The sequence below is a fragment of the Suncus etruscus genome, chromosome 5 (assembly GCF_024139225.1).
Source record: "Suncus etruscus isolate mSunEtr1 chromosome 5, mSunEtr1.pri.cur, whole genome shotgun sequence".
NCBI lineage: Eukaryota > Metazoa > Chordata > Mammalia > Eulipotyphla > Soricidae > Suncus > Suncus etruscus.
The window spans coordinates 98,056,143-98,070,399 of NC_064852.1; the positions used below are offsets into that span (position 1 = coordinate 98,056,143).

The 14,257-nt window shown below is 33.8% G+C and overlaps 1 protein-coding gene and 1 non-coding gene across 2 annotated transcripts in view; one reads left to right on the forward strand and one right to left on the reverse strand.

Annotated features, from left to right (window-relative positions):
- CERS6 (ceramide synthase 6) overlaps positions 1-14,257 on the reverse strand; it is a 331,923-nt gene that overhangs the window by 164,310 nt on the left and 153,356 nt on the right. Inside the window, exon 4 of the mRNA XM_049773537.1 lies at positions 2,179-2,236. Within this exon, the coding sequence (XP_049629494.1) occupies positions 2,179-2,236 (58 nt within the window). The remainder of the gene's footprint in view (positions 1-2,178; positions 2,237-14,257) is intronic.
- On the forward strand, positions 9,758-9,864 carry LOC126010514 (U6 spliceosomal RNA). The gene has a single exon (XR_007496539.1). It is a non-coding gene; the product is annotated as a U6 spliceosomal RNA (small nuclear RNA).

A 14,257-nucleotide genomic window follows, 5' to 3' on the forward strand; every position in this document is an offset into this window, starting at 1 on the left:
GATTTAAATTATGCTCAGATTAGTGGAGAAAACACTGGAATATGAGATAGTACTGTGTGTTTCACTTCAGACTCAGTCTTATACATGCATTTGAGGCTTTTAAAATGCCCCTTTACCCTCTGATTTCTGTTTCTTTGGTTGTGAAGTTGGAAAGATAGCTTATAAAGTCTGTACCAGCTAGTTCAGTAATTAATTCTCTATGTCTTTTTCTATCTAGCTCACATTATGATTAACAAAACTATACACTCACTTATTACCATGTGCTTCTGAGACAGGAATAAAAAAGACTCTAGTTACAAATAACAATAAGAATCGCATTCTGTTATTTTCTCATCAGCCTGTTATAACATTTGGTAGAACTAGAGGAAGATGAAAGAAACGTATCCATTAAGGAAACACAATTTTCAAGCCAATGTTCATTGGTAAGGCATTTTACAGATATTAAGTGAGCTGCTAAGGATGGAGGGGATGAAAACTGTTCTGGTTCCATTCAGTTTGTTTATAGAGGCAAAGAGAAGCAGAGCTAAGTGTCAAAGTATTTTTATTCAGATAACAATTGACCAGATTTACTGTGTAGGGTTATGGGAGGAAGCAAGAAGTGATTGAGAAGACTATAGGACCATATTCTGAAGCTCCAGAGGAAAGGGTTCAAAAGTGTTCCTGGCCCTCACCATCTTTCCTTGTTCACCATCAAAGCATACCACTGATATAGACAAATATGAATCTCAAACCTTGACTCCAGTGAGCAATACACACAACTCTTACTCATCAGCTGAAATTCTATCCAACATGACTTCCTTTTCCAGGATCATAAAGTTCAAAGGTTTATAAGTTTTATAAAACTTTATAAGTTTGTAACTTATAACAAAGTTTTATAAACCCTAGAGACATTCTTTCCATTTCTACACCATCCCCTAGATAAGTAAATTAGAATACCAGAGCAGTATGTTTCTAAAATAAATATTTTCTACTATGTTTATTAATCCCATCTGTGAATGTTTTTAAACTTAGAAAACCTTATTGTATTTATTTAAATGTCCTCTGAGCCATAGAGTCTTATTAAGTCAAAAAATAAGAAAGAGTCAAAAAAAATGTCAAAAATATTTCCTATAGAAAATTATGATACTGAAAAACAACCATTATTTAGAATAGAATTTGCCACAGGCAGACAATATCTTACAAGTCAGACTTTAAAACTAATACATCTGTAATTTTCACATCACTATTAAAATAAAAATTTGCTAGCAGGGCATGTCACTTGGCAAATGCCCTATCTTCTGGGAAATCACTACTGTTCATATAGCATAACCATGAGATAAGATTTCATGAGTTTTAAACTTAGAGTTTAATTTGTTAAGAGCCATTAAGCATTGAGATAACTGGGGGACAAATTATGGCAAGCTCCAAGAATTACTTCCTTAGATCAAGGTGCCTCAGCTCATGTAGAAATAGCAAAGCAGCAGCAGCAGGGGGAAAAAATTGGGAGAGGAACCGACTTTTCTTCCAGCAACAAGTGTTGTTCTTAAATAAAGAATGGAAGTAAGGTAATCCATGTTTTTATACTGTCTTGGCTATTGAAGACTACAGTGCTCCCATATATTTCAACCACTGTTTTTTGTTGTTGTTATTGTTTGTTTGTTTGTTTGTTTGTTTATCAAGCTGTGATATGAGGCATGGGAAGTCCTTTCAGGACCTCAAATGGGTTTTCATAAAGTTCCTAATGCCACAAATAATAAACAAGAAAGTATAGTAGCAACATCTTAGCAACATCTTTCACTGGAAAAACAACTTGTTTTCAAAACCATTTTAGGTACATTCTAAAATTTGCCTACCACAAAAAAAATCCTGTACTTTTTTCCTAACAAAAGAAAAATGCACCAAAAAATTCTTATTCTAATACACTAACGCCTAGTCTGTTATGTTTGGTTAAAATATAATCATTGATATGGATGCAGCCTGGGAACAGGGGTGGAGGGAAGACAACACTGGTGGTGGGAATGCCCCTCATTCATTGTCACTATGTGCCTTAAATATTTCTGTGAAATAATTGTAATTCACTTTGACCACAATAAAAATTAAAAATAAAATAAAATATCATCACTGGTCACGCATAAAAATTGAGATATAGGCTTATCATTTTATAAGCATTATATAAAAAAATATCTTGGTGGATCCTACCTTTTTCAGCAACCGGACTCCATAGGTAAATATATAAAAGTAAAATGAAAATCGCCACCTGTAAAAAGGTTTTGAAAAAGGTTACGTTTAGTTTATGTAGTTCAGAACATACCAATCCCAACCAAACAAGGCATGAAATAATGTACAATTTTAGTAGCGGATGACACATGTACTCACATATGTTGAAGCATAGTTCTATGGAAAAATTTTAATTAGTAATAATCACAACTTAAATTTTATTTCTGCTACATTATTTTCCCGTGCTTATCTTCTCTTTCCCCAGTATGTTTATTTTTTCTGTTTAGTTATTCAGGTCAGAATGGAATATATTTCAACAATACAAAGGTATTTAAGTATATAAAACATTTTGGTCTGGTTGAAATATTACATAATATTTCACTGTAATTAACTAATGTTCATATTTACTTTAAAAGATGAACTCTTAAAAACTTGCAGTGGGACTCATTGGCAGAGTAAATACTAGGCATGTGTCAGGCTCTGGGTTCAAGTCCCAATAGTTTAAAAGAAAATTAAAAATAAAGCCTACTATTTTAAATCAAGCAAGATCGTGTTTCATCTTTCAACAATTATTAACATCTATAAAGATGCTGTTGAGGAAAGCATTTGGAATTTAAACCACCCATCAGATGTATAGTTCTTAGTGATTAACTATAGCAATCTTAACTATATAGTTAATTCATTTTTACTTTATTAATGAGGGAAAATTTAACATTTCCTTTTAAATTTATAGTATTATTATCATTATCATTATTATTATTATTTTGGTTTGGGTTCCATACCCAGCAGTTCTTAGGAATCAGTACTAGTGGTGGATGGGGGACTATATGTAGGGATGATATCAAACCAGGATGGGCTGTATGCAAAGAAAGAACCTTAACTCCTAAACTATCTCTCCAGCCAATTCCAATTGTGAATGACTGAATGCTTACCTCTTGCAACGCGATATTATATAAACATGAAGAATTTATATAAATTAGAAGTGAATATACATGTATGTTTACTATAAAATTCATCTTAGTAATAAAAAAGTCTCATTTTATTTCTGATAAATCCTGATTCAGAGCATCTGTGCTTTAAACTTCTTAGCATTCTATAGCATTATTATGGTTCTGGTTTATAAATTAGAAAGTAAGATGGGGCCAGAGAGAATCCTTTAGAGACAGGAGTAAACCCTGAGCACTGCCAGTGTGACCCAAAAAGAAAACAAGAAAAAGAAAGAAAGTAACATAAGAAAAAGTAGTCAATTTGGGATTCTATCAGGTATTTCAGTACTTGTTTCGTTAGCCATAAAATTTTTTCAATAAGGCTTAAAAGGTTATTTTTAGGAGATGAGTATGCTATAGACAGAATACTTAGGAAGACATGACTGCTATCTTTAGTTAAAAAAAATAATGATGCTTGGGGTTCCCTAGAACTGAGTAAGAATGAAAGAACCAATACTAGTCACTAGTATTCCTTAGAGTTTCCTTCATCCATAGACCCTTCAACCATTCTGAAATCAAAGTCAGAATCATCAGGAAAGAGTTTTGAATTTCAGGGTTAAAAATCTTCCCCAAATAAATCATAAAACATAGATTACAGAAGGAACAATAAGTGTTAAATGGTGATAAGCCAGTGTCTTTATTTCTATCTGGATATAAAATTCTACATCAGAAATGAAAAAGAAAGAGCTTCAAAGACATGTAACTTGTGCAGTCACAAAGGATCCCAGATATTCTGTTTTCACCAGCTTGAAATGCTGAATTATTGAATAAACCTCATATTTTATTTATATTATTATTTATTTTATTTTCCCTCCTAACTTTGGGCAAATTGACTAATTTTCCTTGACTATAGTTACAACCCTAGGAAGGGAGAATACTCTTTATGATATCATACTATTTCAACATTATACCAACTGTCCCAAGTATTAATAGTCCTGTAATATTCTGAGGTTTCCTCTTTCCCAATGAAAGTTTCTGCTCTTCTAAACTGCTTCTTTATAACCCCCTTGTTAGCTTGTTAGCTTGTAAAAATGTGGCCTTCGGATAACAGTTGGAGACAAAGGGAGACACAAGACCCAGAACATGGCACCCACGTCCATGCATTTGGGATAGGCCTTAACAAATTAGCCTTGTAACATCTAAATTATGTATCTTGTGGCATTCGAATTGTGTATCCCTTTTATCTGCTTCCTGGGACTGTACATTCAGCTCTGATGTATGGATGCGATAGCTATTTAACCAGAGTGGAAAAGTGACTTGGAGTCCTTGACTGGAGTTTGTTCCCAGGTGGAAGTCTTGGACCCTGAGCTAGCTAAGCATATTAAACCTCACCTGGTGACTTGCATTGCAGGGTGGTCTCTTTATCTTATCACTGGGCTGCTAGTATGAACTCACCAATTATCTACACTTTTCTCTCATCTATACTAATCCCTACAGTATTAAACACACTACATAAAGCATGGAGACCTAGGTCCCTTTTTTGTCTTAGGAAGAAATGAAATTGAAAATAGGTTGCTAAGAGCTGTTTCAGTTCAAAAACTTTTCTGTTAGAAGGCAATGATCCACCACTTTCTATATATAATAAATATGTATGGAAGTAATTGAAATTCTTACAATCACTTATGCATCTACATTTTATTTCATCGCTAAAATGACCCAGTTTTAAGACATAGGTTCTGTTACAGTAACACTAGTTCATCCATTATTTGAATACCAACTTGTGATGAATATTTATAAGGCAGAATTTATTTCCATACAATAGCTTCAAGAAGCAAATTTTTCAAGCATTGTGCCACATGTAGAAAGTTATTAAAAATACAAAAGAAGACAGAGATCTTCCAGGATGCAGTTTAAAAAAAGTACCAAACACCTAGAAACTGAACACCTATTTTTTCCTTAATGTAAACCTTGTATTTGACCCACTCTAGTATGTTTCCCTTTTTTTAATCTTGAAACATTGTGATATACAGTTACAAAGTTGTTCATGATTTAGTTTCAGTTATACAATGTCCAATGCCATCCCTTAGCCAGTGCACACTTTCTACCACTAATGTCCCTTGTTTGTTTCCAGCTCTATTCTGGACTCCCCCCCCCCCCACCTACCTCTATGGCAGACAAACACCATCACACACACACACCCCACTATGCTCTCATGCTTGCTCTCTCTTCCCTTTATTACCATTAAACACTGGTTACTGAAGGGGCATCATGCATATCACTTTATCGCTTTCAGCACCCAAATCTTGTTCAGTGTGATCATTTTCAACTCTCATTGTCATAGTGATACCTTCTCTGCCTTAACTGCACTCCTCCACTATTTGTGGCAAACTTCTTACAATAGACTGGTACTCTGGTTCTCATCTCTTTTATCTCTGGGTATTATTATCACACTACATACATGTATTACTATTATAATATGATATTATATATATTATATATCCCAAAAATGAGCATGATAATTCTATGCCTATCTCTCTCCCTCTGACTCATTTTGCTCAGCATAATACTCTCTACATCCATCCATGTTTAAGAAAATTTTATAACTTCACATATACTTTTAAGAAAAGATTTTTGGTTAAATAAAATATTAAATACATGGATTTCAAAACTGTTTTGTTTGGGATCCACTCCCTGCACTGCTCCAGACCTACTCCTGGTAATGTGCTCGGTGATTAATCCTAGAGGAGCATAGAGACCGTATGCGGTGCCAGGTATGAAACTGGGGCTGGCTATGTCAAGGCAAGTGCCTTGATTGCTGTGTTATCTCTGTGACCCGAGAATCCTAAAACTAAAATGGCAGAGTGAGTATTATCAACAAAGCAGGTAGGAAGCATGGAGAAAATGCTGATGCATAGTGTGTTAAATTAAATCAATGATGAAAGATATCTTAAAAGGCTGGGAGGAAGAGCTAACATTTAAAAAGATCTGGATCCAGAGTAGAATCACAAAGGATAATTAATATTGTTTCTGAGAAAACACAAATAAACTGAAATAGAAGCAATAATCAAAGACAAAATTAAGGGAAAAATCAAATTGAAAAGAAAAGTTAAATTGCATTTTAAACCATGAATTCAAAAACACATTCTGACAAAACTTTTGACTTCTAGATTTAAATAATTTTAAAAACTTTTTCAGTGTCTAGGCTGAAACAAAAACAAAGCATGAAAGTCAAATGAAATTAAGGCACCACCCAAAGCATAACTACCTATTTGACCCTAAAATTCTCCTCTGTATTAACTGTTATAGAAAAACAGGAGATAATATGAAAGGAAGTCACATAAGTCAAGGCTCTAAAAACAAATTACTTTGTTAACATTTACTAAAAGCTATACAGGGCAAATTCAAACCATCAAAAATACAAATAAAAATTAAGAATTCAAAAAATTTATTTATTATTAATAGTGCTACAGTAAACTCAGAAGCACATGTATCTTTTTTGAACCCATAAGTGATATTACTGAGTCAGATGTAAGCTTAATTGTAAGTTTTTTGAGAAGTATTAATATTATTTTTCAAAAAGACTGGCCCAGCCTACAGTGGACAATAATTTCTTTTCCTGACATCCATGCCAATACTGGTTATCATTCTTTGTGGCCACAAAACAAAATAAAATTATGTATAAATTAATATACCCATCTTTATGAGTTTGAGACTAAGTATATATTCATGTAGTTGTCACATGTAGTTGCATGCAAATAAGTATTTAGTCGTACTTCTGTAAACTTAATCACCATAGTTTAGATTACTAATATAATATAATCATTGTAATTTTGGATTTGTATTTTCATGATAATCAGTGATGTAGAACTTTTTTTTTCATATTTCTTGGCTATCTCTCCTCTTTGAGGAAGGTTTTGTTCATTTCCTCCATTATTTTTATGGGGTTGTTTGTTCTGTTTTGTTGCTTTGTTAAGTTTACCAGTGTTTTATATATCTTGGAAATCAACTCCTTGATAGTGGGTGGTGTAAATGTTTTTTCTCTGTGTGTTATTTTCTATTTTGGTCTAGCCAAAATCTATAAATAACCCAAATGTCCAGGTACAGATAAAGAGAAAATATAAAGATAAAGGATAAAGAAACTGTAGTATATAAACACAATGGCATATAAACTCTAATCAGCCATAAGAAAAGATGAAATCATGCAATTGTTGTTATGTGAATAAAAATGGAAGGGAGGTATCATGCTGAGCAAAGTCATCTAGAATTAGAGGGACAGATACAGAATGATCTTCCTCAGATATGTGGAATAAAGACATATAGTAAGGAAATAACCAATGGGTAAACAAAATCTAAGAACTTATCTAGAGAATGGAGCTTACCACATTGTGGAGATAGAAATGGGGAAAGGAAGACCCTGAGAGAATGATAGAGGAAAATGGACCTTGTATTGTGTATATATTAGAATGTTATATTTATGAAACCCTATTATTGTTAGTGATCTATGATTGTAAATCACAAAGATTAAAGTAATGTTTTGATTTTTAGCAAAAGGTAGAAAATAATCTAAAATGAAATAAATGGCATATCAGAGAACTATGAGATGAATTCAAGATGGTCCTTTGTAGGAAGCTTGTCACCATGGCAGATGTGGGGATAGAATGGGGAAGAGACTACTTTGACAATGATAAAGGGAATTGGATGAGAACTGATGAATGCTGAAAGGAGGTAAAGTGATATGTATGATTCTTTATCATGACAATATTACAAACCATGGTGGCTAAAAGGAAAAAAAGAAAAAGGAAAAAGGTGCCTGCCAGTTTCCTTCCTCCCTCCCAGCTGGCAGGCAATTTTTCTTTTCTCTTGCATGTCTGAAAATAATCATGAATAAATGTGAAACTTTGTAATTCAATCACTTTACAAAGAAAAAAAAAATAACTTCTCAGGGTTGAATAATACAGGTTCCATGATCCAAAAGGCCTGAAGGATCCCAGTGAAAATAGTCTCAACTAAAAAATCTCCACACTATACTCAAAATGATAAGTTCTAAAGATAAAGATAAACTAATAAAAGCATCAAGACAAAAAAGCTTATAAAGAAAGCCAATAAGAGTCACAGCAGATGTAGCAAATGACTCTTTGATCCAGAAGAGAATGGAAGGATATAGTACACAGATTCAATGAAATAGACACTTCACCAAGAATACTTTGTCCAGCTAAACTATAACTTAGATTTGAAGAAGTCATATAGAGCATCATGGACAGGTAAATGCTTAGGAAATTAATAACTGGAAAAAGCTTTACAAAAAAGCATCTTTAAGAAACAGCAAACTTCCCAGCATGTAGTATTGAGGATAGCACTCACTCATGGTGTTTATGGTTACCTTCTATTAGATTAAGAAAGATATGATTACTCCTAACTTGCTAAAGAATTTGATACATTTTTGATAATGAATTAACATTTCATTTATAATAAGTGTTCTAGGTCTTATCAGATTTTTACATCCATAAAGATTTGTATCGTAATGTAATTTTTGATAATGAATTAACATTTCATTTATAATGAGTGTTCTAGGTCTTATCAGATTTTTACATCCATAAAGATTTGTATCATAATTTGTTCATGCAGACATTTAAGCAGTAGCTATAATATATTTTTGACTATAAAAGCAATATTCCCTTTCTTAGGATAAATATTTTTATAGGCCTATTCATACTTTCCATTTTAAATATGTTATTTCCATTCACTCTTACTAAATTCTCAATTTGCAGGATTTATCTCTTCCTAGTATACAGATTATATTTGCAAAGAATTAAAAATAGATTTTTATTAATAACAGAGAAGAATGATTAGTACCACAATGAGACACAACTATATATCAAATTTAATGCAATACATTTTAGATGTCTGACATTAGCACTTACTTAAGTAAATGAGAATAGGTAATAAATTACATTGTATTAAATAGTTTGAATTTCTTTCCTTACATAGGTTAAAGACATATAACAATCATCACAATTTACTTTATTGATTTTTTCATTTTTGGTTTTTGGGACACACCTGGTGACACTCAGGTGTTTTTCCTGGATCTGCATTCAGAAATCACTCCTGGCTTGGGGGGATCATATGGGATGCTGTGGGATCGAACTGAGGTCCATCCTATGTCAGCTGCATGCAAGGCAAAAAGCCCTACCACTGGGCCACCACTCCGTCCCCATCTTGATTCATTTTCTGATATTGATTCATTTTCAATTTTGTTGGAGCAAGCAACATGAAGTAAATTTGTTATATACCTGCTAAAGGGTCAGTCTTGAGGGATGGGAGGAAAACTGGTGACATTGGTAGAGGCAAGGTCACATCCATGATTGGATTGGTGTTGGAACATTATATGCCTGAAACAACTATATATTGGAAAACTTTATAAACCACAATATTTTAATGAGCATAATAAAAATGTGGGGATATGGGGAGATAATAAATATAGATAGGGTGTTTCATGCCCTGTATAAAGCTGACCTGATTTGATCCTACTCACTATATAAGGCACTCATCCTGTCAGGTATATACCCTGAGAATAGAGTTAGCAGGGTAGAGCCTAAGTACAATAAAACAAAAATTTTTATAAATTTAAACATTTAGTGCTCGCTTCAGCAGCACATATACTAAAATTGGAATGATACAGAGAAGATTAGCATGGCCCCTGCACAAGGATGGCACGCAAATTCGTGAAGTGTTCCATATTTAAAAAAAAAAAAAGAAGAACAAAATTTAAACATTTAATTTTAAATTAAGAGTACCATGGGTCAACAAATAACAAACTGGCCTAAATTTCATTGAAAATTAAATGGCATTATTCTTATAAAGAGTTCCATATAAGGTCTATAACAACAATTATAAAGAGATAAAATTTTGGAGGGGTTTGGTCACACCTGGCAGTGCTCTGTGCTCAGAATTACTTCTGAAGAACTTAGGGAATCATACAGCATACCGGGAATCAAATCCAGATGAGCTGTGTGCAAGGGAGGCACCCTACCTGCTACAGCCCCAAAAGATAAATGAAATAGGGAATAGAGAAAGGAAACATTAGGTTTGTTCCTTTCCAATACCACTTCCCTTCCCTTTATTGTTGCTGAGAACAAAGGTCACACATACTGGGTTGTGATGCTCCTGAACACTTGGGTTATGCTTGCTGGAAACTAAAAAACTGTCTTGCTGAGGGTACTACAATGAGGGTATGTTCTGGGGATCAAACTCTAGGCTTATCACTGAACTTTCCAGGGCTCCAACATTCATTTTTTAAACTTTTATTTATTTTATTTAGTTACCATAAAATTACAAAGTTATTATTATTGGCCTTCAAGGCATACAATGCTTCAACAGCAATCCCTTCACCAGTCACTTGTCTTCACCAACGATCCCTCCACCACCATTTGTTTCCCCCTTAGCAGTCTGCTTATAGGTAAATTTCAGAAGTCTCTGTTGTTATGGTAACATGATAACTAACTAGAGGTTAATAATATTCTTTTTAAGAACTAAAAAGCTTCTAAATAAAGATGGCAAATTGAATGCATGAATTTATCTATGTGCTTCAAGAATATATACAGCAAAGAGAAAAAAAGCACAGATTTTTTTTGGTTAAGAAAAAAAGCACAAATTTACAAAAAAATAAAACAAACATAAAATGGGATAAGAACCAGATTATTTTGGAACCAGGTTATCCAGGTTATCTGAATCTTGCATCCAGCAGAGTGTATTCAAAGAGCATCAAAAAATTCCAGAGGTATTCCAGAGCATGTATCAGGCTGCAAAATAACAACCTCTGTGAAACAGAGGCCTAGGGATTAGCATTAATGACAATTAGCCTCATGGTTTCAAAGTGGCAATACCTAGACTACCTAGACACCAACTTGGTGCAGCACTGACTCTAGAATCTGCTCTTAAACTCCAAAGAACCTGAGTTCTTTTTTGCCTTCACGTCTTTGCCCAGAAAAAGTCATTGTGGTACACTCTCTCCTTGGACACATGAACCTCTTCAAAGTCATCAAACCTGAAAATTAAAATGGAAAACTAGTAAAACTCCACCTACTATATCTGGTTTATCATCCTTAAACTACATGGCTGAAAGGATTCTTTGTTAAACTCAAAACTAATAAAATGCATCATAAAATCAGAGAATCAGTGTTGAGATCTTAATCTATAAAGGAAGCATAAGCAGGGAACAGAGTTCAAATCAGCACACATTCCTCAGAACAGGACAAGTGTATGGGTCCCTTTTATTTATATTTATAAAGTGCTTCCTCTATGTCAGGAGTTGTTCTAAACACTTTACAAGTAGAAAGTCTTTATTGAATTTACTTAAAGAAAATGCATCACATAGTTTACATAATTGATCATAAGACATTTGTTCCCAGATAAGTGAAAGCTAAGTTATTGGTGGGGGGGGGGGGATAAAAAATAAAAGGAAAGAGAAGAAACTTAAAAAATAAAAAGGAAAAGTAGAGTAGCAAGCAAATTTGTGAAGATTATTATATCTCCAATGAGGTAATTAATACAATGAAAGAAAGTATAGCAATCTCTTATTGCTAGCTGTTCATTCTATTAAATTTGTATGATCCTATAGGAATGAAAGTATCAAACAAATTAAGTTGTCTTGAGATTCAAGCACTATTGATGCTAAGTCTATGATTTTTAGGGGTGCATTCTCAGCTGCTAGGCCCTATGGAAGAAGAAAGATGTGAGTGAGGATGCCCACAATTGGTCCAAAAATCCCTGGTGATATCAGCCCCAAAACTGGCATACCTGAAATTTGGTCAGACTTATGTCCCCTAAGGGTATCATAGAGGCTCAATGATGAGTCAGGCCCATCAAGGAAACAGTGATTATGAGTAATGGAAGCAGCAGGCATGGCTTCAGCTGGGCAGGGAGTTAGGCCTGCCCACTGCTCCCAAAATGGCAAGTTTTCTGCTGGATAGGCCAATGTTCCCATGAATTTTCATGGCTCAGTTTACATCACATTCAAGAAAAGATTGAGTCTATGGAGCTGGCCAGGTTTGAACACGGCAATTGCATTTTTTGAACCTATTTTCCACTGCAAGGTGAATCTTATAATAATCATTTCTGGTTTATTATTATTTCAGAGGAGGAAACAAATATAGACTAAACTAATAACTTGTCAAAGGTCATACAGTAGGTAAGAGCTGGCTCTAGTATCCCAGCACTTAACAACCTCTTCTCGGTTTTATACACCTGAAAGTTGAAGACCTGGGGCCCAAGTAAGAAGGGGCTTCAAATGGAAATGTCAATGGATATCATAGAATGAGAAGTCTCTGGTTGAATGAGCAGAAACTGGGTACTTTGTAAAACTGCAGACAGGGTCTGACAATATTTGGACTACTCTTTAGTGACAGAGTAGTTAAAAATCATCTAAGCTTGCCCACTAAAGTTAACATATGGGGCCGGGAAGGAGCCGCTAGAGATAAGGTGTCTGCCTTGCCAGCGCTAGCCTAGGACGGACAGAGGTTCTATTCCCCGGCGTCCCATATGGTCCCCCCAAGCCAGGAGTGACTTCTGAGCGCATAGCCAGGAGGAACCCCTGAGCATCACCGGGTGTGGCCCAAAAACAAAAACAAACAAACAAAAAAAACCAAATTTGTAATAATCAATAAAATGAAAATCAGAATCAAAGACAGGCAATTCCAAAATAGTCTAAATAATAAAAATTATTTGAGTGTCAAAATTAATTTTCTTTTTATTACTGGATACATTTATTAGAACACAAAAATAGTAGTGTCTTTGATTCTAAAATTAAACCTAATTTTGAGACATTTTACACTATCACTGCTCCATTATCTAAAACAGTATTCTTCAACCTGCAGATCAGCATTTGTCCTACATACTAGTCCACAACTGGCAGTTATAACTAAGGTAGTAGTCCAATGATTTTAAATTTTTCTACACTTGTAGACCAGGACCTGCCCTTAGATTAATGATTTAAGTCCACTGATCTAAACTTAAAAGTCAACTCACTTCTTATCAAGAACACAGAGAAATAAAATAAGATGTATAGCATTCATTAACAAAATCTCACATCAGTTATAGATTATGCTATAACTATAAATACATATAGTGAATTATTATAAAGTCCATCTATGTAATTAGTTGATCCAAATATATTTTGTAATAGAAAAAAATTTATTCTATAACTAAGATATAAATTTGCCTTTAACTTTTAACAAGATCAAATTTTTGTTTCATACTTAAGATTCTGGGATGCTGATTTTCAAAATATTTGAACAAAGCTTCAGCAAAAACAATATGTTAAAAAAAACAATATAAAACAACTGGTCTTATATAGTCCTTTAAAAGGTGTTCCTGTATTTCTGACTTATTTATTTCCACAACTTTTGAAGTGGAGTGTTAGTGAAAGACAGCAAGCATCATCTTTTTCAAGAAAACAATAGTACTCCTACTAGAATTTTATTGAGGATCACCTATTTATTTTTACAAAACAGCAATAGCTGGCATTCCTTTCATGTTTACTTTATGTTGAAAACATGCTGAGGATATTTTGAGTCTTTCTTATTCCTTTAAAGGAGTTTTTTTTTAATTAAAGCATCATAATTTACAAAGTTACTCATAGTGGGTTTTTAGACACACTATGTTCCAGCACCAGTACCACTGCCTATGTCTTCTTCCCTCTACCAGGATTCCTTCCCAGTCATCCCTTCACATTCCTAAGCTGCCACCTTGTTAGGAACATTTTAAAGTTTGGTTGGTCAGATCAAAATCTACTAGATATATTGAAGAAAATATAGGCAGAACATTCCAAGATCTGGACCTTAAAGGTGTCTTCATTGATGCAATGCCATTGGCAAAGGCAACAGAATAAAAAACAAACAAACAAATGGGACTTCCTCTAATTAAAGGGTTTCTGCATAGCAAAAAAATCCTAAGAATTTTATATTACCACAAGTTTTATGAGAACCCTGTAGTATAGAGTTGATTATATACCTATTTCCTTCCTATTGGTAAAGAAGAGATAGTGTAGGTATAAACACAGCAGTGGTGCCTAAAGAATTCCAATCAAGAAAGAGATTATGATCCCCACTACTAAATATTGCCTCTTTATTTAACACAAA